The sequence below is a fragment of the Trachinotus anak genome, unplaced genomic scaffold (assembly GCF_046630095.1).
Source record: "Trachinotus anak isolate AG129_WGS33_773 ecotype Australia unplaced genomic scaffold, CSIRO_AGI_Tana_v1 ptg000009l, whole genome shotgun sequence".
Lineage (NCBI taxonomy): Eukaryota > Metazoa > Chordata > Actinopteri > Carangiformes > Carangidae > Trachinotus > Trachinotus anak.
Genome location: NW_027273860.1, coordinates 14,190,383 through 14,217,794, shown reverse-complemented (window position 1 = coordinate 14,217,794; position 27,412 = coordinate 14,190,383). Strand labels below are relative to the sequence as shown.

The following is a 27,412-nucleotide window of genomic DNA, read 5'->3' as shown; positions in this document are numbered from 1 at the left end:
TCCCCCCTGTGCTGAGACACCGCAGCTTTGAAGGCAAATAATCTGCTCTCTAGGCACTTTAAGACAATGTCGAGACAGGTATGACGTCTTTTAGCTGAGCTACAATCTCAAATTAGGCTGCTAACACTGCTTTTCAGTGGAGGTGTGGATGAAACTTTACGTTAAGCTTAGCGTAAGAAAGAAAAGGGCGAAGGAAAGATGAAAACAAGAGAAGGGGAAACAAAAGAAAAGTGCTTTCGACATTTTTCCATTCAGTCTTTTTCCATTCACCCTTCCGTTATCCCCCTCTTGCTTCAGTGGTTGCGTCCAACTTCAGGTCCAAGGAATCTGATGTAACTGTAATGGAGCTATTAAGGAGGTGCTTTTTTAGCCTCTTACACACATGCTAATCATTGTGGGGGTTTACTGTAATGGTTATCTGAAGGGATGATGGTTGAAAGGACAAAAATACTGCACGTGAGTGTGAGAAAACAGACAAATAAGAGCGGGGCTCTTTGTTTTCCACTCAGCCTTGTGATTTCTCTGTCATCTCTTTTATCCACTTTTTTTTCCTTTTCTCTCCACGTTTTTACTTTTCAGGCCTCTTTTGTGTGTGTGTGTGTGTGTGTGTGTGTGTGTGTGTGTGTGTGTGTGTGTGTGTGTGTGTGTGTGTGTGTGTGTGTGTGTGTGTGTGTGTGTGTGTGTGTGTGTGTCAGCACTGCCTCTGTCTCTCTTCCTCCCCTTCTGAGGTATTTGGACAGCTGTGGCTGGCCATGTGTATTACAGAGGTTGTGACCCTGACATCTTGTTTAATACCTGGCCCTCTCAGCCTAATTGATGGCCAGAGTAAATACTGTGGTCTGACTGTGTGCGAGTATGTGCAAGTGTGTGTCTGGCTGTGAATAAATACTCCAGACTCGTACTAATTTAAAGCTGTATTCAGCACTATCTCTCCATCCTTGTTTATGTCTGAGATATATATATCTATCAATCAATCAATGTATGTGTAGTTTGTTTTTTGCTCTTCAGGATTGTGTTTGTGTTTGTTGGTTGGTTATATTGGCTTTTTTCTTGTGTGTGTTTGTTTTTCTCTCCAGGTTATTCCCTGTGTCTGGGTAAATCCTACTTTTTCCGGTTCAACCATCCTGAGGAGGCAAGCAGAATGAAAAGCATGCTTCCACAAAAGAGCCCTGTGTCCGCTCTAGCCTACAACACAGGTACGCGTGCACACACACACACACACAGAGACACACAGACACACAGACACAGAGGGTCTAGTAAAACCCTCCCTTGACCCCTGAACTGCACTTAATCCCTGCTCTTCTTTCTTTGTTCTTCCTCTCTGCCTTTGTTCTGCCACATCTTTTTTCCACCTCACTTCCATCAGCTTCTTCTCCTGATGTGACATCTGACCCCGCAGAAATCTTAAAGTTACAGGTAGACACAATGCAGACAGGTGTGTGAGACTGGGATGTTAGAAACAGGCTGGGTGGGGGCAGATGTTTCTTTCAGCCCTCTCATATGTCTTTCCTAAATACTCACTCTCACTGTCACACACATGCTAAACCTTAAATTCAAAGCATGATGGAATGTTTTTGTCATCTGGTGCTCCTCTATCGCCATGGTGATTCAGCTGGACTCTGTTGTCTCCTTAGTGATTGATCTGGCTGTGAGCAAGGTGTGTGTGTGTGTGTGTGTGTGTATGTATGTATGTATGTATGTATATATATATGTATGTATATATATATATATATTTTAGTACAACTTTGGTAAACTACAAAGCCACACCGCTTGCAGCATTACGGCTATCGTAGTCAGGAGCGTCGCGGAGTAATACATACTGTGCTTCACCATAATATTACAGTGTGTGTGTATAAGGACCTATAAGGAGTCATTGTGAATACGCTAACGTTTGATTTAGCGGTATCAGACTGTGTTTTTTTTTTACGTGTTACAACTGAACAAGGTTGGGAGTTATTGTGGATACGCTCATTAACGTTTGAACAATGTTGAGAGTTATTGTGAACGCGTTTAATAAAGTTTGACTGACTTATCTGACTGTCTGGTGCGCTTTATATATGAAAAAAGTTCGAAAATAGACCATTCATTGACAGTGCGCCTTATAATCCAGTGCGCCCTATAGTGCGGAAAATACGGTATGTGTGTGTGTGTGCGCCATAATAAGTGGAATCCTTGTTCTTTAAAACTCCTAGACACAAGGAATGCACGTCTCCCCCCCCCAGCCTCTCTGATGTTTTCATAAAAATGACTTACATCTCTCCTGCACACACATTTCTGCGTAACTATGGGCAGCCAAAATCTTTACTGCTACCCTTCAGATTGCCAAGACTCTCACCCTGACATGTGAACCTAAAGTGAAGACTCTCACACAAAGCAACAGTGGCCGGGCATAGAAGAAAATAGTCTCAATAGAGGAGAGTTGATGCACACCAGGCCTCCAGTATAAATCTGCCCATGTATGGACACAAACACCATGCGTACGTGTGTGTGTGTCTGTGTGTGAGTGTGAGAGTGAGTGAGTGTGTGTGTGTGTGTGTGTGTGTGTGTGTGTGTGTGTGTGTGTGTGTGTGAGCGTGTTTCTAGATCTTATGATGTTTTTCATTTTCTGCCCCATTTCTCTCCACCAGGCTTATTTTCAACTATGACGTGCACCTTTAGGTACTCTAGTTTCTCTTACAGTATAACTCAACTGAGCAGCAGTGGTTGAATATACTCACTTGTGCTTAAATTCCTTAACACATATGTGCACTCTTGGCATATGTACACGTGTAACATACACATTTGTTCGTTTCTCTCAGGCGGAGCCGCAGCTTTTGTGTGTGTGTGTGTGTGTGTGTGTGTGTGTGTGTGTGTGTGTGTGTGTGTGTGTGTGTGTGTGTGGGGCAGTTAAACACTGGGTGGTCTAAGCTTGAACATTGTAATAGCTCCTTTTCCACATTATGCCACAGATGATAAAAAACTGAGCAGGTTTCTCACATATTGCTTTCCACTACCCATGTGTTTTTACCTACATTTTTGATGACAGGATAATATTTAGGGATTAGGCTCTTTGGAAGCAAAACATTACTAGCGCTATCAATCAACTGAACTTGTGTTGATCTTATATTTTAAGAAGTGAAAAAATAGTCTTTGGTTGAAATTTTCTTGTTAAATTTAGCAAAGGGGAAGTAAAAACTGCCTTAGTTGAGGTTTGGAAAAAGACCCTCTCACTGCTGAAACAGCTTTAAATAAAAGGCTTTAGGAAGGGCGGGGGGCCTCTTGAGGGTATTCCAGAAGATTTTGTGGTCTTTTTCATTTCCCAAATCCTATACTAAGGAACTGAACTTGAGTTAGAGTTGAACTGTTTGTCTTGGATCGGATGGACGGTTTTGTGAGAGTGTGTATTTGCATACAGTTTGTGTGTGTTGACTCCTATTCGGGGGATTTGCTGCCAGTTGTGGATTGTTTGGGTTGGGTTTGTTCTGCCAAGGGCCACATGTATGAAAACCTGCAGCTTCAGGTACAGGTTTTTTTTTTTTTTTTTTTCCCCTCAGACTGACCAGTCTGTATGGTTTATCCCAGTCATACAGCTCTATCATTTTCCCATTCTGTCCATTTATTTTCTTTTATATTTCATCTCTCTCCCCCTCCAGACTACCTGAAGTTTAGCAGTGACTATAGCTATGCGGTGGCGGGTGGTACCAGCAGTGCTAGGGGCATGCGATCAGCCTCCGAACTCAGGGACTTGATGGACACCCTGCAGCGCAAGAAGATTGCCCTGGAGAACAGCCTGAGAGCCAACGGGAATGCGAACCCCTCTTACTTCAGCGTGACACAGGTCAGTCATCATTTAGCGCCACTGTAGAGTTTATTATCCTGCTTTCTACAGCACACTTAAACAGGGCTTGTGAAGTCTGCGCAGTTAGCATTAGATATTGCAATAAGACAGAATGTTTAAGTGTCTCTCCTTTCTATCTCTCAGTCTCCGCCCACCACCCCCATCACGAGTCCTGCCACGTCCTCATCAGCCTATCAGGAACAGGCGAGGCGATTCTATGGCTCAGATCGTCCACCCATGTCTTTGAAATCTGCCCCGCCTCTTTCCCCTGGACGTCGATCTGACCCCCTGACCCGCACCTCCGTTGGCCGTAACCAGGACAACTTCGGCATTGGCGAGAGCCGAAGGCTGCACAACCAGGGCTCCTCTCCTTTACTGTCCACATGGAATGGTGGAGGCTCTTCGACCTCTGTTGCTTGTAGCGATAGCTCACTCCTCTCTCTTCCTCCCTCCTCTTCATCCCGCGCTCCATCAACAGGAGGTGCAGTCAGCATGCCATCCAGCCCCCGTCTTGGACGTCGTAGCTGTGGGAACCAAGAGCCATCACCCAGCAGTCGAACCAGGAAGTACTCCGCAGGCTCGCTGAGTGGGATGATGGGAGGAGGCCACAGCCGCTCGCTGCCACGCCTCTGCCCCTCTCCGTCTCCTCATGACAACAGCAACAGAGTACTGACCCTGTCAACATTGCCCCCACGGCGACCTGATATTGGTGGGGGTTACAAACTTAGCAGCCAGAACAGCCAGAATACCAGTCCTGACCTCAACCACAACTCCAGTATCTCCACCCAACAGACCTATAACAGGAATCAAATCCAGACCAAAACTCAGGGAGAAGGTGTTGTGTCTATCTCCCTCTCCTCTACGAAGAACTTGCCCTCTACCACCTCCTCTGTCTCCCCCTCAACAGCCCCACCTGATGTAACCATCCCATCCAGAGCAGGGGGCTCCTCCTCCCCCCGTGTGGCCAAGAAACTCAGCCTGACTTCCTCTAGCTCAGTGGGCTCCATCAGCTCCACGAGTTCCAGCCCTGCAGACCCTGAACGGGTGAACAGCCACGGAATCTCCCAAAGAATGGAGCTATCTTTTGGGGACAAGGAGAGGCGAGGGCTGGATCTAGAATTCACTGGTACTCCGGGGTTTAGTCTTGGAGAGAGGAGGTCATCCTTCGGGAAGGCAGGGCTGGAGCCTGGGATGGGGTTGGGAGAGAGGAGGTCGTCGTTTGGAAAGGCAGGTGTGACTCCACCAGGGGGGTTCAGGGAAAGAAGGGGGAGTATCAGCTCACTGAGTGGGAAGGAGGAACTGACTGACTACCACCAGCGCCAAAAAGAGGAGAGACTACGTGAGCAGGAGGTGGAGAGACTGGTGAGTCACCTCTATTTGTACAGACAAACACCATATTTTCCTCATGTCCTCCAGCATCCGTCAGTTCACATTATGGAGACATATTTTCATTCAGCTCCAATGACAGTGTATAGATATGTAGATAAACTGGGATACAGACTGCATCCTGTGGGGTAAAGTGTAAATTAGTTATGCTTACAGATAGACAGAGCGTTGACAGGTGAACTGTTTGTAGCTGTTAAGATTACTGTAAGAAGATATGTTTTGATTTGCAGCAGGAGATTGTGTGATTGCATACACATGCAAACACACACAGACCCACAAGGAATGGAATGAGTTCAGGAATGCCTGCCTTCATCACTAACCTCCTTGTCCTCTCAAACATACTCTCCCAGGGAGCTTAACAGACACACACACACACACAGTGAGGTTTACCACTCACACAGATGGCAGTTAACCGATACTAACAGAACTATTCTTAACCCCCGTGCTTGGATTGTGTCTGCGTGTTTGTGTATGTGTAGTGCGAGTTTATGTCAGTCATCTGGAGAACCGCCCAGTGTGGTTCGGTCCACTGAGGAGCCACTGAACACATCAGTCAGACGTCGGTTAGAGAAACTAAGGATGATTATAGAGCAGACTTTCTCTGTAGCAGGTGGATAAACACACAGATGCTCAACATATAATGACAACTGGACTCAAAATCATTCTAGCCTCTCTTTATATGTCCCTCTCTTTCACACAGACATATTCTGCTCAGTAGACTGGTGCCTCTCTAACTGTGAGAGATAGATTTCTGGATGCTGTACAAACCAAACTATTTCACAAGCTTCACAGTGGCTTTCAGCTACATTCCAGATATCACAGATTGTAGTTATGACAGCAAGATGGGTTTTTTTTTTTTTTTTACACTTTGCCCAGTGTCAAGTTGGAACAATTATTTAGATCCCACAGTGCTGGATTTTATTTGGATTGATTTACAACCAATTATTTTTAGTCTGGGCCCTGATGTAAAAGACTGCAACCTCCCATTAGCCACATTAAATTATGCAATTTCTATAATTAATTGTCCAAATAATTATTACTTTTGAATAATAGTTTTGAAATGACTTACAATAAACAGATCATATCATCAGATGCTGCTGGGTGTTAGTAAGGTACCAGCAGCACCCATGAGTTCAACCCTGAGGAATCTGTCATTGTCTTAATGTTGTCTGCCCTCTAGTGGTAGCGCTGGAAACCTGCAGAGGGACACAAAAACAGTAGCTTACTCTAATACCAGTTGTGCCATTTACAATGTAGCCTTCAGGTTAGATGTATTTGGTGAGGCTTGATTAAGTGTCAGTTATGGCATTCCTTCATTTCATATCTGCAAGTTGGCATTTAGCCCATGTGTAACAGGCCACCTACAGCAGCTTGTCTTGCTCATGTAAATAGTTTGGAAAGAGAGAACAGAACCATGGTTGCTGCTAAGAAGGGAGCACTGACAATTGACATGAGGAATAAAGGAGCACAGACTGGGAGAATAAAGAGATAGAGATAGAGTGAGATTAATGTCTATACTAGCTCAACGTAAGGGAAAGAATTTCTATTACCATTAGAATAGACTTGATTCCTCTTAGCAAAGCACCAGCTCATACTGTATTTTTTAACTTGTCCCCTCTCTTCTTTTTTTTTTTTTTTTATACCCTTTTTATATCAATCACTATGTCTCTGTCCTTGTTCTCTGTCTCCCTCTCCATCTGTCTCTTTAGTTGACAGCTGATGACTATAAGGGCTCCACAGAGGCTTGTGGCCATTAGAATAGAACAAGGTGACAAACTGACACTGACTGGTTTTTATCTCAGCTCCTGGTTCACATTACAAACGTTAAATGGGCTGTGTATGTTTGTTTGTGTGCCTGCACACATAGTGGGGTCCAAAGGTCTGAGACCACTTTATGGAACTGGTCCCACTTTAAAGTGACCTAAAAGTCTAACCTTTGGACTACAATTTATACAATTTTGTGATTATTTATATTGCTTATATTGGTTTGAATACATTAATTTTCATATTTAATCTCTAAGATAATTGGTTAAATAATAAGAAATATAGTGTATGTGTAGAGCCATAATGCTTTTCCAAAATAGGAAAGCTCTTTCCAGCCTTTCCAAACAGGCAGATGACTTTCTCAGGAATTTCACACTCCAAACTTCACCTGGTTCAGATTCCTTCCTACAGCACAATTCCCTGGAAAGTGTCTTGTTCCAGTACAGTACACACACACACACATTCCTATGTTTGGAGTCATGGCTTGTTCTCATGTATACTTCCAGGGATGGTTGACAGCTGTCCACCTTCTCATTAGCTCACTCGATCTCTCTGTCACTCGCATACACTCACCCCTGCCCCATGTTCTTTTTTTCTGGCCTTCTTCTTTCCCTCTCTAATTTTACACAGGCTGTGTGTGGCTTACATACTTCTCCCTCCAGAGAAGATACTGCTGAACCCATAAGCAGTATTTTGACTCTCTGCAGCCTCCGTAGCCCCCCAGATAACTGTGTTCGGGCAGGGAGACCTGTAGGAAGGGGATCTCTTGCTCTAGGACTTCCCAGGGAGAGAAAATATTCTTTCTAGTGTATGCAAGTGATATATTAAACTAGAGTATGCAAATGACGCTCAAGACATGATAATACTGATTACATTCTGGACGAAACGAGGACAGTTTAACAAGAGGGACTGATTTCTGCGATGCTTCCTCAGGTAACCTGAGCTTTGGATACTTGATTTTGTGATGGAACTAAATAATACTTTAGCTTTAGCCCTTATGACTCTCTCTCTCTCTAGTAAGGAACATAACATAATGTTCAATTTGTTCATTTATTTTAACGTTTTTAAAAACCAATATGCATGTACATGAAGAAATACAATTCAAAATTAATATGAAAAAATGTGTAATTTACTGTTAAATATCAAGTTTACATAGGTCAGAAATGGCAGTTTGACATCAGTTTGATATATCTCGCCTCATGATACTGTAGTATTTTCAGTACACACATTCAACACTACTACAGGGGTTTATGGAAAATATCTTTGTTATTTGATAACATGACACCATAACAACTGAAATGCAGTAACCTAACAGCAACACTCTATGCTGTATCTAAGAGGCAGGTAACAAAAACGACAAACAACAAAAATGACAACTTAAATTGAGGCCTTTTCACTAACACTTAAATAACCTAAGCTAGACAATATCATAATGCACCAAAGTAAGCATGAGTTGACACTGCTACATTTGCACATTCTGTAACACATGCTTGTGTTTATATGTGTGTCTGTCACAGGAGCGGCAGCGGCTGGAGACCATACTGTCTCTGTGCTCAGAGCTGGGCCAGGCTGAGAGGGACGGCGGCGCCACAACTACAAGCCCCACTTCAGCTGTGGCAGATCTCCAGAAGATCAACCAGGAGCTCGAGAAGCTCCAGCTGAACGACGACGATGACGACACACCGTCTGTCTTTTCAGACTTTTCATCTGTTATTGAAACAACAGGGAATGGACACATGACCTCCCCTGGATCAGAGAACGGTTACTATGATGATGAGCTACAGTTACGACAGAGGCACAGAAGCGGTCAGAGAGACAATAGGGCAGAGTCGCCCACCATCAGTCTGCGAAGCTTTGCCCCCTCACCTTCTCCACGAACACAGCGGACCAATGAGGTATAAGAAATAGGACGCTTGGAGGCTAATTACAATGCAGTACTCTGGTAGCTGGTGTCAAGCACTGAATAGGGGAATGATACCTGCATTCACTCAGCCACAGATGGGTACCCTCACACCATTGTCGTCTAACCTAATGACCCTACGCCTGAACAGGACTGAACATGGGTTGGGTGCTGCTCAGCAATCGTGAACAGGCATTCCCTGTAGCGGTGGGGTGTCTGCAAGAGAAGCTCCTTTGACTTTGGTCAGCTTCTTTAAAGATTAATCAGGATTAATTGTGGGAAGTGTTTAAGCACCCTGTTCTTTCTGGAAAACACAAGAGTGACAAGGATCGCTCCTCTTAATACTTGGAAAGTCTCGGCATACACATCCTTCACGTTAACAGATGTGAGATATTTACAGCCCATTTATTAGATTAGAGCAGGCCAAGTGTTACCATTTAGAATTGACAGCTGATGTTTGCGTGCGTGTGTGTGTGTGTGTGTGTGTGTGGAGGTGTGTGTGTGGAGGTGTGTTTGAGTGCTGGTTTCCATCCATATTTGCTCATTACCCAGTGGAAGTCCTTAAAACAGTTTCAGCACTGCAAAATATTATGTTTATTATATAGGAATAGGTTTTTTTTCTGTAAACATGTCCAACAGGAAACAAGTCGAGGCCTCTCATAAACTGTTATATAATTATGAACACTGTTGGTATACATATTCCACCTCTGGTCACCACATTATTGAATTTGTGGTGTCAGTGATTAATATTACAACTAATTACCAGGAATCTCTTATATTGGCTCTGATAAAGTTGCTTTTGATTGGCTCATATATATATAATATATATACTAACAATGGGTGAATCTGTGACTTTGTTGATGCTGTTACCAGGCTATAGATGATGCAGCTCGACGCCGCCGACAGCACACGAGGCCTTCAGGGGAGGAGGTGAGGCAGGTGGAGGAGGAGAGAATCCAGGTGCTGAACAACATGGAGGAGCTGGAAAGAAAAATCAAAGAGCTGGACAATCAAATGGAGGAATCTGCCCGAGAGGTAGAGAGAGGACAGAGAGACAGATAATGATAATGATTCAGTTTTATGTTAAATCCAGAAATCCTGTGATTTTTTCAACTTCAATTCATTTTCTTTTTTTTTGGGGGGGGGCGGGCGACATCAATAAGTGGTGTTATTATAGCTTTTAATAAAAGTAAGGTTAAACCATGAAGATGAAATCAGTTCTGTTCAGAAAAAGAACTTCTTTTTGTGCGTGTATCCAAGGTGGAGGTTGAACAAGCTCTGGTGGAGGCTGAGCAGGAGTCGGAGGTTGCTGCTCTCCAGCAGGAGAAAGATACTCTGGAAGCACTTCACACCAAGATGGCTGACCTAGAGACCAAGTCCCAACAGGAAAAAGAAAAGGTATTTAATTTATTTAGGCTATGCTTCATTCTAAAACATTGAGCATGAGCAGAGATTCTCAATGGCTGAGACCAAGAGCCTGTTAAAACACTGGTGGGTCAGAAGATGAGCGGGTGCGTTAAATGCAGAGAGCCCTAATTCACAGACTAAGGTATTTGATGATGCATCTTCTGCAAATTTTTTGAATGTCTTTTCTGAATCACTGGTAAATCACATTAGTAATTGCCAGAGGGAGAAAAATACAGAACAAATGGAAAAAATACATATTTTAAAAGTTTTTTTTTTTTTAAAAAACCCTTCTTACTTTAAACTTGTACACTAAACATAGGTTTTAGCCTGCAGCAGGCATTTCCCTTCGCAAGGTGTATGTGCGTTTGGCTACTCAGAGACTCTCATACATTTACGGGTCATGTGACTAACTGATAGGTGTTAATCCTTCTCATGCTGTCTCACGTCCAAATATATATCCGCTAATACTGCGCAGGGTATACCGGTCACCAAGTGATCCCATCTTACACACACCAGTGTGGGGGGAAGTGCACATGTGTATGTGGCTGTATGTGTATGGCTTCAGAAAGTATTCAGACCCCTTCACTTTATGCACACTTTATTGGATTGTAGATTTAATTGCAAATTGATAAAATTGCCATTTTCTGTCCCTACATCTATGCTCAACAACCCATAATGATCAACCCACGGCAAATTGAATTGATTGGACATAGTTAATAAAGGTGAACACCTTTGTATATGGGCCTGTTCAGACCTGGTTTTAACATCCGTCTCAGGTGTCCACAAGAGGACAGCTCTAAGTACAGATGTAAAGGCAAGACCAAGATGCATTTGAGATCTGATCACATTCGGAGGTGGTCTGGGCTGCATGTGGCCACATTCTGTTAGCAGTGTGGATGCAAATGTATCCTGGGCCACACTGACAGACCACCTACCTCAATGATGTCCTCTGCCTAGTTCATAGTTTCATAATGAACCAAAAATATTTTACGATTTTAGATGGTGAGAACCTTATTTCATTGTTAAGCTGTGTGCAGTGCAATCATTTGCTCAACCCCTTCTGCCCCACTCTCTCTCTCCCTCTCTATCTCTATCTCTCTCTCTTTTAGTCTCACACAAACACATTGACAACACACCCATCTGTTATATTCGGACTGGCTAAAAATAACAACGCATATGTGTTTATTTGCATACAGAGCAGGGAAGTGAGATCCGATCACAAGTGGTGACAAGAGATGCATCCTAATCTATAGCAAGATATTAAATCCAAGGACCTCTCTGTAGACTCCATGATGAAAGGGTGGCTGGCATAGATCAGGGCAGTGGCATAAAACCATTCCTAAAGCCTTTTTTTCCCATGAGCACATTGGCCTCAATAACTGTGAAAAGTTGGCCATCCAGCCAAACTGAATAACTGGGCAAGACAGGAGTTGGTCAGGGAGGCGACCAAAAACCCAGCAGTCACTCTAAGAGAGCTTCAGAAAGACGATCATCTCAGCACCACTCCATCAATTAGGCTTTTATAGTCGAGCGGCTGGAAGGAAGCCACTCTCTGTAAAAGGCATGTGACAGGTCACTTGGAGTTTGCCAAACGGCATTTAAAAGACTGAGAGAGTGAGAAAAATAGTTTCTCTGCTATGTCTGGCGAACACCAGGCACTCCTCATACCATGGCTAATACATCCCTATGGTGAAGCGTGGTGGTGGCATAGCGGGCCTGCTTCTCAGTGAAGCCACTTTCTGAAGTCACTGTATGTGTGCGTTTGTGTGTATATGCTTTGGTTTGGCACTGTGATGTTCTCCTCCGTTGAGTCCTACCCTGAAATTTCCATGCACCCCACAGATGGTAGATAGTATCCATGGTAAAAAAAAACAAAAACATCACGATTCTGAATGAGAGAAAGAGAGACAGAATGATTAGATAGATGTAGGCGTTTCCTGAGTTTTAAAAGATTATTTTCTAGGTAAGAGTAAGTGAGTGAGTGCTTGTACAGATTTCGGACGTGTGTGTGTGTGTGTGTGTATGTATATGTATGGTATCTATAGAGAGAACCATTAATGTGTTCATTAATCCTCTGCTGAGACATTCCTTATATCCCTCCTCTCCTTTCTCACCCATCAGCCTTCACCCTCAGTCATTTCCATTCAAACAAACAAAAGAAAGAGACAGGAATTCATGACAATATCCATAAAACCTTCCCACCTTCATTTTTACTCAGTTCTTCCATACTTTTCCATCCCTGGTTGATTATTTTTACCTCCAGCTTACCCTCCCTCCCCTCCCCTCTAGACTGATGTTGCTGACCTGGTCACCATAGTAATTAACTGTGGCTCCCTAGTCCAACTAACGCTGCCATCCTCTCTCTGTCCTGCGTGTGTGTGTACGTGTCTTTGTATTTATATGTACACATAAACAAACGTGTACATGGTATGTGTGTCCTTGTGTGGGCACGTGTGTGTGCGTTTATTTGTGTGTATGCCAGGCGTGTGAGTTGCTGCAGGCAGAAAGGGGCAGAGTAGAGAGGTTGGCTCAGATTGTGTGTGAGCAGCGCTCCCAGCTGGACAGCTGCCCTGAGGCCACCAAGGAGCCCCTGCAGGAGCAGCTAGCCAGGGTCAGTACACACTCACACCTCACGCACACATGCACAGGAAGATATGTACTTGAGTGTGTACACTGATAGCAGAAAACCAGAATAAAGGACCTAAGGATATATGTGCACATATATATATTGACACTCAAACATAATAAAATATATGGGCAGGTGGTTTCGCATGAACAGTCTCAGTCTCACACATGAATACAAAGAGACATGTGATGCTTGCATACTTGAACTTACATGTGAACTTCCACACATTTTCTCTCCTGCGCTAACTTGCTCTCCACCCGACGTCCACCTTTGATCTTTACATGGTTCATGTTCTCTTCTCACTGTCTAACTCTTTAGGTTTCTATGTCCTTACATCTCTTTGTTTCATAAGAAGTGTTGAGTCTGTAAGAATGTGAAGTATCTCAAGAGATAGGCCTGTTTGGCTTTTACAGAAATACACTGACATGTGGACACAGGGTCTAAAGCTTCACCTTTTTCTGTTGTATGATTATTGGATGCTCTGGTAGCTCACCTGGTTTAGCGGTTCAATATGTTAAAGCAGAGTCTCTGCTGTAGTGGCCCAGGTTCGAATCTAGCCTTGCCCCTTTGCTGCATGTCATCCCCTGTTCCCTGTGTTACCTGTCTCTCCACTATTACTATCACAATAAAGGCAAAAAAAGTAGGTTTTTTTTTTTTGTTTGTTTGTTTTTTTTCATGTATCTGTATTTTGGGGAGATGCTTGTTGCATGTTGCATACACTGTTTCATGACTTGATTATTGAAATGCAACATCAGGGATTTGTGAGTCTGGTTTGCTCTGTCTGTGTCAGTGTACTGGGGATGAGAGGGTGCTTGATGATGCATGATTGATTGCATATTTCTGTTTGTCTGTAAGCAGTTGGAACACCATTTCACATATCACCCTACAGGGCCAAGTTACCATCATTACAGGCTCTTATGTTGACAATTTTCAAAAAAAAAAAAAAAGGTTCAGGTTTTTATGTGTGAGGTTGTTTATGAAAACTTGCATGCATACTGTTCAAGTGTGTTTTCATGTTTGCCCTGTATACATGCATTTCTTTGTCTTGCCTGTTTACCTGTGTATTATTTTGTGTGTATGTGTGTCAGGACTGTGAGGTGCTTGAGGCGGAGACAAAGCGTTTCGAGGACCTGGAATTTCAGCAGCTGGAGAGAGAGAGCAGGCAGGACGAGGAGAAGGAGACCCATACTCAGCAGCTTCTGCGGGAGATCGCAGATTACCAGCGCAGCACAGTCACTCGCAAGGTACCTGCTGTCTCTCTGTGTGCTTTCCTTACTTTGTCACACCTTGGCAAAAAATGTATATGATGCAATATTGCAGTGCTGTAATGACTTCAAATGATCCAAATAATTTGGATGATTTGGAGTCACTGTCAAAGTAGTCTTTTCAAAGAGGCACTGGTTTGTGGTGAAGTGAACCATATTTGAACTACTGATTAAGTTGAATCACTGTTACTTTACATAACGGGAAACAAATTTGTAAAATACATAAAAAATATTTGAGGAACAACTGTATCTCAGAGAAACAGCATGGTACCCTCAATAAGCCAAATAAAATTGACAGTATATTAATTCTAGGCATCATAAGGACCACAGGCATAGTCGCAAATAATAAATGAGAACACTAACTAAATTTGGGTTAGCTCATTCAGAAAATTATAAATATTTTCAAATTATGGTTAGAATTATAGAAATTATATCATTTCATAAATAAAATACCATGTAGCCTTGCATGATATTAAAAAACAAACAAACTAATTCTAAATATTGAAGGGAGTTTTTGTGGAAAAGATTCCTTATTAAACCAAAAATACAAACAAAATTTACAGTATCCGTTAAATTGGACTGTTGAAGAACATATGGTGGAAAGAAAGTGCATCTTTCATGTGTTCTGATCTCAGAGGTCTCCATTTCTTGACCTTTGGTGACACCTGTGGTGATACATGGTAATTGCAGGTTTGTTTCTGAGCTACACTTGAACCATCCTTGTACACGTCACTAAGTCGCTGTATTAGTGACATGTGTTCCCTGTGATTTTGTGGATGTGTGATGCCAGTTCATAAAACTGTTAAATGCCAGGATAATTTCATCAGTGGATGGGTTCAGTCACCAGGACATTTGCTTAAATGGAAATTGGCAATAACTTAACATAACTTGTTGTTACTTGATGTTTTTCCTTTTCCTTCAGGAGCGACTGTTAACCCTGAAGAAGCAGGCAGCACAGATTACCCAGCAGGCTCAGCGTGAGAAGGAGAGCTTTTTGAAAGAGAGAAGCAACCTTGAATCAATGCTGCAAAGGGTACGAGGATATTGACATTTGCATGTGTATGCATGTGACCTTCTTTGCTTATGTATGTGAATGATCATAAAAACCCATCAACTAAAGGTTAATTTTGTTTTCAACAATGTTTTTACTGCCTTTGTTTCGTTTTCTGTCAGGAGAGAGAAAACTTTTCCACACTGGAAGCAAAACATGCCGACCTCACCGGTGGCCGGGGTTTCACACTAAGAGAGGTAGGTTTGATTGACAGTTGTCAGACAAGAAAACTAATAACTAGCCTCCTCTTTAGACTATTTAAGATTCCTAAAGTGGACACAACCCATCTATTAGTTTTAATGGCAGGGGTTTCCTTCTCTGGTTACTAGGATACAGCCTTTTTTGGCTGATGTGCATCAGTCTTTTAGCAACTGTTGTCGTGACACCACCATCGGCACTTTTTTTCCATTTCAATCAACTCGCTCAGCTTCTCAGCCCTCCTTTCCTCTATTTTTCTCAAAAATGCTGAGGTACTTTTGTCTTGTTTTACTAATTTATCCCTTTCTGTTTTCATCTATGACAGATTGTCTGTTTAAACCCATGTCATCCTTTCTTTTTTTTTTTTTTTGGCCCTGATCCTGATCCAAAAGCTTTCACATTGAGTATCTGCTGATACCGAGTCAAATACCTGTACTTTCATTTATGTTACTTCAACGTTGATTAAATAACCTACTTTATGAAATAACACAACTGTAGACTACTTAATCTAACACCTTATTTTTAGGAGCTTCTTCGTCCAAATGCTGAAGGTCATGGTTAAAAAATATTACATTTCTAGGCCTAAAGTATTAACATGATAAAAATGAAAGTTCATCTGAGATGAGCCCAGGTTAATTCAGGCCAACCATCAAGTTACTCACAGAATTAGTATTAATAAGTAACAGTTGTTATGACTTACTGCCAGTGATGTTTGTCATTTTAGTGACGCTGAACTCTAAGCTTAGCCAATCCTTTGAATTTTTCCAACCTGTACTCAGAGTCACTCATCACCGATCCAAATATTTCACATTCAGACATTCAGGCTAATTCTCACTGGTTTAAGCAGTGGGATGCAGCACTGTAGAGCCCGGGTGTCTTAAAGGAGAGGAACTGCAACACGATCAGGCTGAGCACAGTGTATACTATTAATACTGTGGGACCCTTGTGAGAATGTTTATTGTCTTGTGTACTACACTCTACCATTGTTAACAGTGCTGTGTCTAATTAACTTGTTTCTAAGCGATGACACTTTTTGCTCTGTTTTTGCTTTCAAACTGCTAAAATTGCCACCAAAGTGTGCATCATTCTAACAACTAATTTACCATAACGTATTAATATGGCTGACTCACTTCATGCCTCACCCCACCTCACCCCTTCTCTCTTCCCCATTTGTCCATGATACTTTCCAGGGCTATGTCACAGTCAGTGAAATCAATGAGCTTTACTCACAGTTTAGGGGGGACCCTAAACCCACCCCTGCCCCTGCTCTGGCCAATGCCTCTCCTGAGTCCGAGGCAAACCCCTCCCCTGAGGACAACAACCCCAAACCATCGGAGGATGAGGTGTGTGTTGTGGTGTAAATGGATTACGGGTGTAGTCTAATACACAGATGCAGATGATGCAAACAGTGTGTATGTGTATGAGTGTTATTTTCCCTCCCTCTTTTGCACTATTTCAGTTTTCTGACATGTTCCTTTCTTCTTTTCAAAGCTGTATTATTCCTCCTCACCTGCCGACTGTCACTCCTCTTCCTCCTCTTCTTCTTCCTCTCGTCTAAATCCCCGCCCCCTCCCCAAAACACCCTCTGTGCATTGGCCAGAGAACATGGTGTCATATCGAGACCCCTCTCCCCTCCCTGATTCTCCCCCGCCTCCTCTTCCTATCAAAAAACACCATCACAGGCAGGTAATGTGAATTGTAAATATAAATTAATGTGAATTGTAAATATAGATTAATGCAAATTTTTAACATAAATTCAGTTGTAGTCCAACGAGTATTTATTGATATGGATAATCAATGTAAATTAAAACATATTTAATGTGGCTTCATAAATTTCAGTATGCACTTTTGCTTTTTTGTCTTTTATACTACCACCAGATGTCACCAAAGTAAGACATTTTACAACCCACACATAGGGACCTTTTTAAAAAAAAAAAAAAAAAAAAAAGTGGGACAGTGTTACATGACCTAAAATGAAATTGGATAATGTTGATCATTTTGATTGAGACAAATGTTATTGATGAATAATCTGTAATAAATTAACTGTGTACATCTCCTCCCTCTGTTGTGTTTGATCAGCATTTCCGTTTTCTGGAGGAGAGGAAGAGGTCTGAGAAAGAAAGTGGGCCCCACCTAAGTGACACTTTACCGAGGAAGAAAGCCACGCCTACCATGACCCGCCAGTTCACGTGTGCAACACTCGGACGCAGTTTCCCGAGCAAGGTACACACACACATACATGATCAATGATGCATAAATAACACAAATACATGAACATAATTTATTGTCATACATTTGGTGTGTATAGTACCAATTTTCGTGAATCTGACAAATAGCTATGTTGTTTATTATTGTATATTATATGACGTTACACTTTTTGTCCATCTTGGTTCTTCATAGTCCCATCAGCCCCTGGTACAGAGCACAAGTTGTGGCAGCATTCTTCCAAGAATTCTCTCATTATCCAACAAGGAAACTGAATCTCGACGTTTGCATAAAGGTGCAAACACACACACACACAAACACACAAACATTTTTGTAAAAACCAAAAATAGAGATGAAGAGAGAGCATGTAGGCAGAGGCAACACATGTAACTTCACCTACAATGATTCTCTTCACCTCTTCTCTCACTTCTTTGTATCTCTTTCTCTCGCACAAACAAACACAACTCTGGGTTAGTAACATGAGAATATGCCTTATATGGTAACACTGTCCCTGTTAGAGGTTTTGTGTGTGGGAGTGCACCTCATTGTGTTTTGTTAGATTACACCGTTTGTCATTTGTTTATCCGTTGGTGAAGATAGTGGAGGAATGCAGGAGGCGGAGGGCTGCTGCATCAAGTGATATAGAGTATTGTATATGTGTGTGCGCGTGTGTGTGTGTGAGATTATTCAGTGGAGGCTTAAAGAACAGTTTCTCTAGCTGCTGTTTTGAGTATGAACAATAAGAATTGTTACATTATTAGATAGAAGTGTTTTATATGTATTAACAATTTACTGTTACAAGAAAAGACACTTGGAAGTCGATATAAGTCCTCTTCCTACCACAAACGTCAACCAGCCATTTCCCATCATTGAAAAACCTGCTATTCACACACCACAGAGTATAATCCTTCTGCCCTCTGTTTGGATGTGTGCTGACATGTGGTTTTGAACCCAGATTTTGCTGTTGAAAGATGAAGGACGATTTTTTTACCTCAAGGCAGCTGTGCCTTTTTTTTTTCCATGTGAAATTCGGTGTGTGTGTGTGTGTGTATGGTCTTTGAATTTTCGTGAAACTGTATTTATTATGAGCAGAATAGCCATGAGTATCAACCACTTCTAATCTTTTATAAATAAGAGTTTAATCACTGAACTTTTACAAGACAGATAACCAGAAACTATTTTGAGAATATCGTGTGGCTTGTGTTGTAATCATGCTGCTGTTTTTTCCTGACATTTGCACGTGTATTTGGTCCCTCATTCCCTTTGGTCCCTTGATCTGGCTCATCAGATGGGTGGGTCTGCTGCATGGGGCAGATGGTATCAGGCTTTTTCTGTGTTTCTTCCTGTATCCAGAGGCTGAGTTGAGTCTCTTTCCCGAGTATCCGCACTGCCATAATTTCTCCTTGTAGTTCTGAAGATGTCTTGTTTTCTTCCCAGACATCTTTGGACTGATTAAATTACTTTTAGGAGCCTTTTTACTGCATGTACCTCTGTTTGGACACAGGAGTAGTTACACCATCAAGGTGTGGATATATTTTTCACTGAATGTGTAAGAGGGTGTTTCACAGTGGCGGGGCATTGTGATCCAACATTGAAGCTGTCTGGGCAAACTGTTGTCCCAGAGGACGTGACGCAGACAGGTACAGCACAGATGTGTAGGCGTACGTAAGGAGAGTAACTAACATTAGTTGCTACTAAACCCATTGCTCTTTTCTCCTTCTGTGGGTTTGTGTGTGTTTACAGGTCAGCCGGGCTCCAGAGCAGCTTCCCAGACCAATGTCTACCTCGATGCCTTTGGGTACCGTGACAACCAGGCCTTTGACACGATGAGTGTGGACAGTACCGACTCCATTGAAACCAGCATCTCTGCTTGCTCTCCTGACAATGTCTCCAGGTAAGGGTCGCTGCCGTGTGTTGTATTACTGTGGATATTAACAGCAGTAACACAAACAAAGCAGTAGTGTGTATTTCAGTTTTTGAAGTCTAAAATGTGTATTTTGACTGAATATGTCTATTAACATGTACAGTATGTGCTGCTGAGCATAACTCTCTCTTCATTCTTTCTTCACTGTGATATAAAATGAGAGCTGTGAGAAAACTGACAGACCAAAAAGACTGCAGTATGAGAAGAGACAGACATAATCAATGTCCCTTTGTGTTCGTAATGTGGAACATTGACTCTAGAAAAGGGGATGGGCGGCAGGATAGAACAGGAAGAGCAGAAAGTGAGTTAATGTAAAAAGTGTGTGGAGAGGTTTCCCGCCTTTCATGGTGCCTCTTAGGTGTGTGTGTGTGTGTGTGTGTGTGTGTGTGTGTGTGTGTGTGTTATGCCAGTTAAGGGGAACTCCTGATTAGCGTTCTTGGGGTCAGGTTACGGAAGACAGAAAAGTTGAAGTGTGTGTGTGTGTGTGTGTGTGTTCACAGTCAACCCCCTCAGGTTCAGATGAACTGAGCGAACCAGTATGAGTGTGGAGGTACATTTGGGGGTTCAGCCACCCGTCTGGACTAGAACCATGTGTGCTTGCTTTCCTTCTCCCCTTGTTACAGTGGTTGCATCTGTCTTTTGTCTCCCCTTCTCTTGTTTCCCTGAATGGTATGGTCTTGTTTCTGCAGATAGAAAACCATTTGCAGATTGATCTCTCTGCATTGTAAGTTTCCCGGGAACAGGCTGCCTCCTCTTGGATTGTGTTGTACTGGTTTAGATTTGAAATGGAAGATGTGTGGAGGAGCTTGGATCAATGCTGGATGAAAAAGTAGTTTCCTGATAGAACTGGACTTCTTGTCATCTTGTCAGTGATGTGTCCCATCTTCAGGAGATACAAGTGTTGGAGCAAGATACATAAAGTTCTTGTCAATTAACCAAACACTTGAATAAAGAGATTTGAACCGGGCTAATCTACAATGACTATGAGTGCAGTTCCCTCTCATCGACAGAGGTAAGAGAATGGAAAGGGGATCGTAGGAAGAGAGGAACGGATGGGTGTTACAATGACACTGTAGCAAGGTTGGATTAATGTTTCTGTGAGTAATGACAAAGGAAAACAGGGAGACTAAACTAGACTCTTTCCATTATATTTGTTGTAGTATCAGTTGTATCACATGCTGATATTCATCTCTGCCTAAGTGGTTTTTATAATGACAGTGAATATTAATGAACATGTGAAATCCCTGTGAAAGTATTTAACAATCAATAGACTTAAGGTAATACTCATATCCAAAGCCCACTAGTATGTAATTGGTGGTGTTCGGTTCAAATAAAGAATGAAGAGTGAGAGCTGTGGTGCTGATTGGACATCAAATAGAAAACTGTTGAATCTATGAAAAATTTCTAGAGTGGAAAATAATTTTCTTTTTCTGCGCACGCTCTCATCTTTTCTTCATGTTTTCATGATCTCCCTCCAAATCCTTTTCTTCTGTTTTCTGTTACTTCAGATCACCCAGTTCTCTCTCTCTCTCTCTCTCTCTCTCTCTCTCTCTCTCTCTCTCTCTCTCTCCTCTCTCTCTCCCTCTCTCTCCCTCTCTCTCCCTCTCCCCCTTTCTCCCTGATTTGTTTAGACTAAGTCTAATGCCTAGCATTCATCTCAACAATGTTGTGATATCATCAAGACTGGGTATCCATTTCCGTCTGGCTACGGATAAGAGAGAGAGTGTGTTTGCATGTCAGAGGGAGAGAATGAGAAATTGAGCAAGAAAACGAGACAGAGAGAGAAAATACTGTTCAACATGACAGAAGCGCACACAAATCCCTTCCCTGTGGTGTCTGTCAGGAATTGCTGTCATAGATCCATCTGCAGTCTGGGAGACCTGAAGCTAGAGCAGGCGTGCTGGTCTGAACTGGAGACAGACAGTGGTGCCGCAGAGGGTCAGACCTGTCCTGTTTGTGGATGGCTTTGACATCCGGGCTTCCTTTCCTAATGTCTTAAAGCACTAGTATACATCATCAGTCAATAATCAGGAGTATAATAGGGGCACCCTGGTGACGCACCATTTAGACTTAGTCCTAACAACAGTGGCCCTTTGCTGCATTCTCTCTCTCTCTCTCTCTCTCTCTCTCTCTCTCTCTCTCTCTCTCTCTCTCTCTCTCTCTCTCTCTCTCTCTCTCTCTCTCTCTCTCTCTCTCTCTCTCTCTCTCTCTCTCTCTCTCTCTCTGGCTGAATATAAACAGTATCCTTCATGAATGTCGTATGTATTAGCTCAAAATATTACATGGAAGCTTAATATTTGCAGGCCTTTTTCTCAGGTATGTATTCTGCTTAGCGCAGAGTAACACATAACATACTCCACTGCAGTCTCAGTATGTCTGTTTATCTACTACTGTGGCGCTGACCCAAAGATTCTCAGAAAATGAAGCATATGAAAAAAAACATGGAAAAGTCAGAATGGATTCAGTTTGTCATGTTTCCTGCTGATATAGCAGGTTTTAGGCAGCTGCTCTGTTTCTTCACATTCTCAATGTATTTCAGGTTCAGCCACATGAAAGTTGATTGGGAGTTTGCTTGTCTACGACCTAATGCCAAGTTGTTGATTGTACATTGAAAAAAATAGTTGTGGTGGCTTTTTTCCTGATGTGCGTTGCATATGTGTTTGTGTGCTGCAGTGCTAGTACGTCAAATGTGGCCAAGCTAGAAGAGATGGAGCGTCTGCTGAGAGAGGCTCAGGCAGAGAAGAGCCGCCTTCTCGAAAACAAGGTCACAACGAGAAATCAATTCATCCTTTATTTTCTCTATTAAATCCGATATGAATCAGTGGGCTGAGTATTTCTGTTTTCAAAATGATGTCCCTTAATTTTCTGTGTGATAAATCCCAAACCAAAAGACAATTTACTTGTTCTTCAGGAGCGAGAGATGGAAATGCGAAAGCAGGCGCTGGACGAGGAGAAGAGAAGAAGGGAGGAACTGGAGAAAAGGCTGCAGGAGGAGACGAACAGACGCCAAAAACTCATTGACCGAGAGGTGAAACTGCGAGAGAAACAAAGGGCACAGGTGAGAAAGATAAACGGGACACAGCATAAAAGATTTGTGCTCCACTGGGAAATGCTCATTTATGACTGGAAAGTAGCAGCAGTGTTTGTCAGTATGTGATTATTCCTTAGTACAGAATGTTTTTAATCACGTGTAGACTCATTTCTCAAATTATATGACCCTTAACTGCAACGAGTGAGATTTTTCATCCTGTGCTTCTGAGATAATTTGGAACTTGATGTCACCTTTTTTATGGACCTTTTGATCTTTTGATTAAAGCACTCCATCTTGTTTCTGTGGCTAACTTTTGTACATTTTCTTTCTGTATGGTTTCAATCATGTCTGTACTGACTGTTCTTAGTATGAGCTTCATCCATCATCTTTTGTCTGGACCATCAGCTGCTGGCAGCAGAAGAAAGAATCTTGCTCTTTAATCTACCTTCACTTATTGTATATGTCTGCATGACTTGTATAAAATAGATTATAAATACGTAATTGTCATTACTCAAACCAGTCGCCTTTGCTTTTTAATGACCACATTCACTCTTCCATCCAGTCTCGGCCATTAACACGGTACTTGCCGGTGAGAAAGGATGATTTTGACCTGCGAGCTCACATTGAGTCGGCAGGCCACAACACAGACACATGCTTCCACTTGTCCATCTCTGAAAAGACCTGTCGGGGCTACTTGGTCAAGATGGGAGGCAAAATCAAAACCTGGAAGAAACGCTGGTTTGTCTTTGACCGCAACCGACGCACACTCTCCTACTACGCAGGTAACTATATTTATTTTTAATATAGTTACAAAAAGATATGTACATTCTGACATTATAAGTTGTTATGTAAGGTGTGGATTGGGGTCAAAAATGGCAATTTAATCCATTTTGAAATGAAATCTAGAACACAATAAAGTATGTATTTTGTATTTCCTATATATTTATAATATTTAGAATCTAAATAAAACATGCTACATTACATTTTCATTCATTCTTATGTTATATCTACTGCAGACAAGCATGAAGTCAAGCTGAAAGGAGTCATCTACTTCCAGGCTATTGAAGAAGTGTATTATGACCACTTGAAGAATGCACATAAGGTATGTGTTTACATCCTTTATTTGTTTCTGCAAGTGATGCATGCAAACAACTCCTGTCTTGAAAAATAGGATTTATTTTCTTTTCATTTAATGTCCTCACTCAAATTCTTCTATCTCCCTCTTCTTTCCTCTCCCACTCGTTTTTCTTCCTTTTCTATCTATTGCCGTTTTTCTTCCTTTTTTTTTCTTGTTTCTCTTGTTTCATTCCTACTATACATCACTTTCTCCCCCCTTCCTTTTCTCTCATCCCCATGTCTTCTTCTTTGTCTCCTTCAGAGTCCAAACCCCTCCCTGACCTTCAGTGTTAAGACTCACGACAGGGTCTATTACATGGTTGCTCCCTCTCCTGAGGCCATGAGGATCTGGATGGATGTAATCGTCACAGGTGCTGAGGGATACACCCAGTTCATGGTGTAGCAAAGGGGTTATGGCGGCAGAATATTCCATCGTGCTGTGGCCCTTTGTGGCTTTTCTATTTGTTTTTCATCCTTGGACTTTTTAAGTGCCTGGATGGACATTGTTGGCATCAATGCCGAAGAACGAAACACAGTTTTTGTTGACAGTGGCCTTGAGTTACTCAAGATAATTTTCTATTTTGTTATTATTTTATTGTGGAATGGGCAGGGTTTACAACTGTATGTGGAGCGTTCATGTGGAAAAATTGTAGGAAGATATAAGATAATAATTTCATTATTTTTAGGCAATCAGGTTCAGTTCAAAAGAAGTAATGTAGTTCAGGAGGTCAGTGCTGGTGCTATGGTGCACTACAGTGGCTCACAATGGGCCCAGGTCTGTCTGCTCAAGTGTGACATTAGTGTTAAAAAATGTTTACCTGACTTTACTGTTACATGAGCTTATTGTAGCCCCTTTTCATAAGAAAGGAGCAGACTGTAACTCAGTAGCTCTTTTTTAGCCAGACAGTTTGAGCTCTCTGTTATGTCCATATCAACATCTCATTATTAACATCAATCGGGAATACAAACGAGTGAATCAATAGCTTTGTTTTCGAAATGCTAAGTGCCTAAAAAAAACAAACAATTTTAATGAGTCATGGAAAAACTTTTGCGATGGGTATAATCATTGTCAGATCATTTCAAGTGTTATAATTATTTTTATTCCATTTCACATGTACAGAATAAATAATGCATATTAATTTAGTAAAGGTAGTTGAGCAAGTGTATTTTAAAGTTTAACTTTTTGTCATCCTGATTTAATTTCATGCATCATTACAGTGGCATTCTCGGATCTTACTTGTCTGCACAGATGAGCATGTGTGCATCGTATGAAAATGTGTGACTTTATATACATATGTGCTAAGGAAGTGCCTGTTTTGCGTGCATACTTGATGTACATATCTCCCTACTTTGAGCTTTTAATGAAGCTCCAAGGTGCTATTCTCACATGGTGAATAACACTGATAATCCAAGCCACATCAGATTTAAATTAGGGTATAATTATAAAGTCAACATGCTGATTATAAGTCATTTTTGAAATGGATTATTGTGCTGGATTTACAATATTGTCACCACAGGCTCTGAAATGAAGCTTATGTGACTGTTAAAATGTAGTTGGTGTCAGGCGAGTTCTTATTTTTTAATATAAGGAATAAGAGGAATAAATAGATTTAATAAGGCATAGCATTGTGATATTTGTACATTTTGTTTCCAAGTTGTAGTTGGTGTTAAAATAGTTAATGACAGTTAATGATTCATTATCCACTTATGCCTTTTAATTATCATATTTTGTGTGACTGTATTTTGACATGCATATTATCTAGATTTTTAAAAGCTGTTTGTGGTGAAGAGAACACGCAAACGTTGAAATATGGTCCTGAGTGGTTTTGCGAAAAAAATACTTTGTAGGATTAAGTTTTAAGATTTTGAAGGTGTCAGGCAGACGACATCTATGGTACACATGCTCAATTAATATGCATTTTGTAATCAAAACAGACTGATTATTGTGCTGCTTTGGTCCATTAGCTTTCACTGTATTGCTTTTATTGCCATCAGTTTAATGTATTGTTTAAATGACTATTCCACATTGATCACTAAAGCTGCTTTTATGTTGTAATCATCATACTCTAGGCTACATCAGAAACATTCAGTCCACTGATTAGTGCCTTTATCATCTTGTCTCTTATTTTGTTTTATTGACCAAAGTACACGTTCATGTAGTGCGATATATGTGGTTTCTTTGTTTTGACTTCTCTTAAGTACAATAAGATCAAAAATACATCTGTTTATACATGACACACTGAACACATGGTTGTTTTCCACCAACTAAAGTTACAATGGAAGTTTCCATGAGCTTTTTTTTTTTTTCTTTTTTTTAATAATTATTTTTGTATGGTGATCCTACTATATTTATGTCAATACCAGTGCATGTATCTTTTGTATTTCCGTATGAATAATAAAAAAATATATGTTTTACTTTTCATATTGTCATATTGTCTCCCTTTGTACCAGAATAAACTACAGTGTCTATTTTAGATGAAACTATTATGACAGCATTGTATCGCATACAAATCTCAGGTGCTACCATGTGAGGTGGCCGTTAAATTTTAACTAGTGGATCAAATGTGCAACCATCTCTTAAACATTAGGTGACAGTCAATTTTCCACCAATACTACCACTATAAGTTTCACTTAACAAGCCTGTTACGGTGATTTCTTTGTGTGATTTGTAGCGGCATCTTAAGTTTATAACTTGAAGCCCGTTTTGTTGTACAGAGTTGCTTACATTTTACCCATAATGCATTCTGAGTGCAAAATAAAGATACATTTTGGATGACTACCAATGTACTACCTGGATATCCATCACATGCATGCACAAGAGATGTAGACCTTATACCAACAAAGTCACGTGTGACCTCAGTGACATGAGCAAGCTGATAAATAAGCTGGACACCCACCAGTTGCTTCCTACAGAGTGTCTCTGGTTCTATTTCATTCTTCTTGGTTGCCAGAGATCGTACATATCCACAAAATGACAAGGAATCTGCTCTCACTGTACCTCAGTTGCAGATAAAAGATGTAAACAATACTATTGTTGCCACCAAATGAGAAGTGGCCATGTTCACCCTGTAGAAGTGGGAGTAAGTGCACAATGAAGTCCAAGTAGCTGCAGCACAGATGTCACTCAGTGGAACACACTTCTGAGTGGGCCAAGAGGTGGAGACACTTTCTGCTGAATGGCAGATCATATGAGTCTGCAATAGTTTTGTGTCTGTGAGCCTAGGTTATTGTTTCTACAACCCAGTTGGAGAGTCTAGTCGAGATAAGACACAACCCTACCAGTGCACTTCATAACAAACAAACAATGCATCAGACTTATGGAGTCCAGCTGACACATTTATTTATGTTTATATATGTTCTCAGGGTCCGAAATGGTTGCAGAGCAAAAGCTATAGTGATTGGCTGATTGCTGTGAAAACCTGAAAGCCTGTTAGGAAGAAAGGGTTTGGCCACTTCCAGTGCAAATACTTGCAACAACAGACAAGGCATGAAGTTACCAGCTTACCCACTTTGCAGATGCAATAGCAAGGAGAAAAGCAGTATTTCCGGACAGCCACATCAGATTACCCAGGCTGACCTGAGATGGCCGCCTTTTGTCCTACGGCACAATGCCTGTAGGACAAAAGGGACACTGAGAGGCCTGATCCAACAACATGAGATACAGCAACACACTAACTCACACTCACACACTTGATCCCTGCGGTATCCACTTGTTGGCATAT

The 27,412-nt window shown here is 41.6% G+C and overlaps 1 protein-coding gene across 5 annotated transcripts in view; it reads left to right on the top strand.

Moving 5' to 3' along the window:
- phldb2b (pleckstrin homology-like domain, family B, member 2b) overlaps positions 1 to 26,112 on the top strand; it is a 43,104-nt gene extending 16,992 nt beyond the window's left edge. For 3 of the 5 annotated variants that reach the window (XM_071485490.1, XM_071485491.1, XM_071485495.1), the window contains 19 exons: positions 1,077 to 1,196; positions 3,633 to 3,817; positions 3,962 to 5,179; positions 8,485 to 8,862; positions 9,741 to 9,902; positions 10,128 to 10,265; positions 12,757 to 12,885; positions 13,989 to 14,144; positions 15,088 to 15,198; positions 15,339 to 15,413; positions 16,605 to 16,757; positions 17,494 to 17,637; positions 17,815 to 17,914; positions 19,363 to 19,513; positions 22,217 to 22,307; positions 22,455 to 22,601; positions 23,137 to 23,356; positions 23,591 to 23,676; positions 23,953 to 26,112. In XM_071485490.1, coding sequence (XP_071341591.1) covers positions 1,077 to 1,196; positions 3,633 to 3,817; positions 3,962 to 5,179; positions 8,485 to 8,862; positions 9,741 to 9,902; positions 10,128 to 10,265; positions 12,757 to 12,885; positions 13,989 to 14,144; positions 15,088 to 15,198; positions 15,339 to 15,413; positions 16,605 to 16,757; positions 17,494 to 17,637; positions 17,815 to 17,914; positions 19,363 to 19,513; positions 22,217 to 22,307; positions 22,455 to 22,601; positions 23,137 to 23,356; positions 23,591 to 23,676; positions 23,953 to 24,093 — 3,905 coding nt within the window. In that variant the 3' untranslated portion in view covers positions 24,094 to 26,112. The remainder of the gene's footprint in view (positions 1 to 1,076; positions 1,197 to 3,632; positions 3,818 to 3,961; positions 5,180 to 8,484; positions 8,863 to 9,740; positions 9,903 to 10,127; positions 10,266 to 12,756; positions 12,886 to 13,988; positions 14,145 to 15,087; positions 15,199 to 15,338; positions 15,414 to 16,604; positions 16,758 to 17,493; positions 17,638 to 17,814; positions 17,915 to 19,362; positions 19,514 to 22,216; positions 22,308 to 22,454; positions 22,602 to 23,136; positions 23,357 to 23,590; positions 23,677 to 23,952) is intronic. The other 2 variants (XM_071485494.1, XM_071485492.1) reach the window with 2 other exon arrangements.
- The last annotated feature ends 1,300 nt before the right edge of the window (positions 26,113 to 27,412 follow it).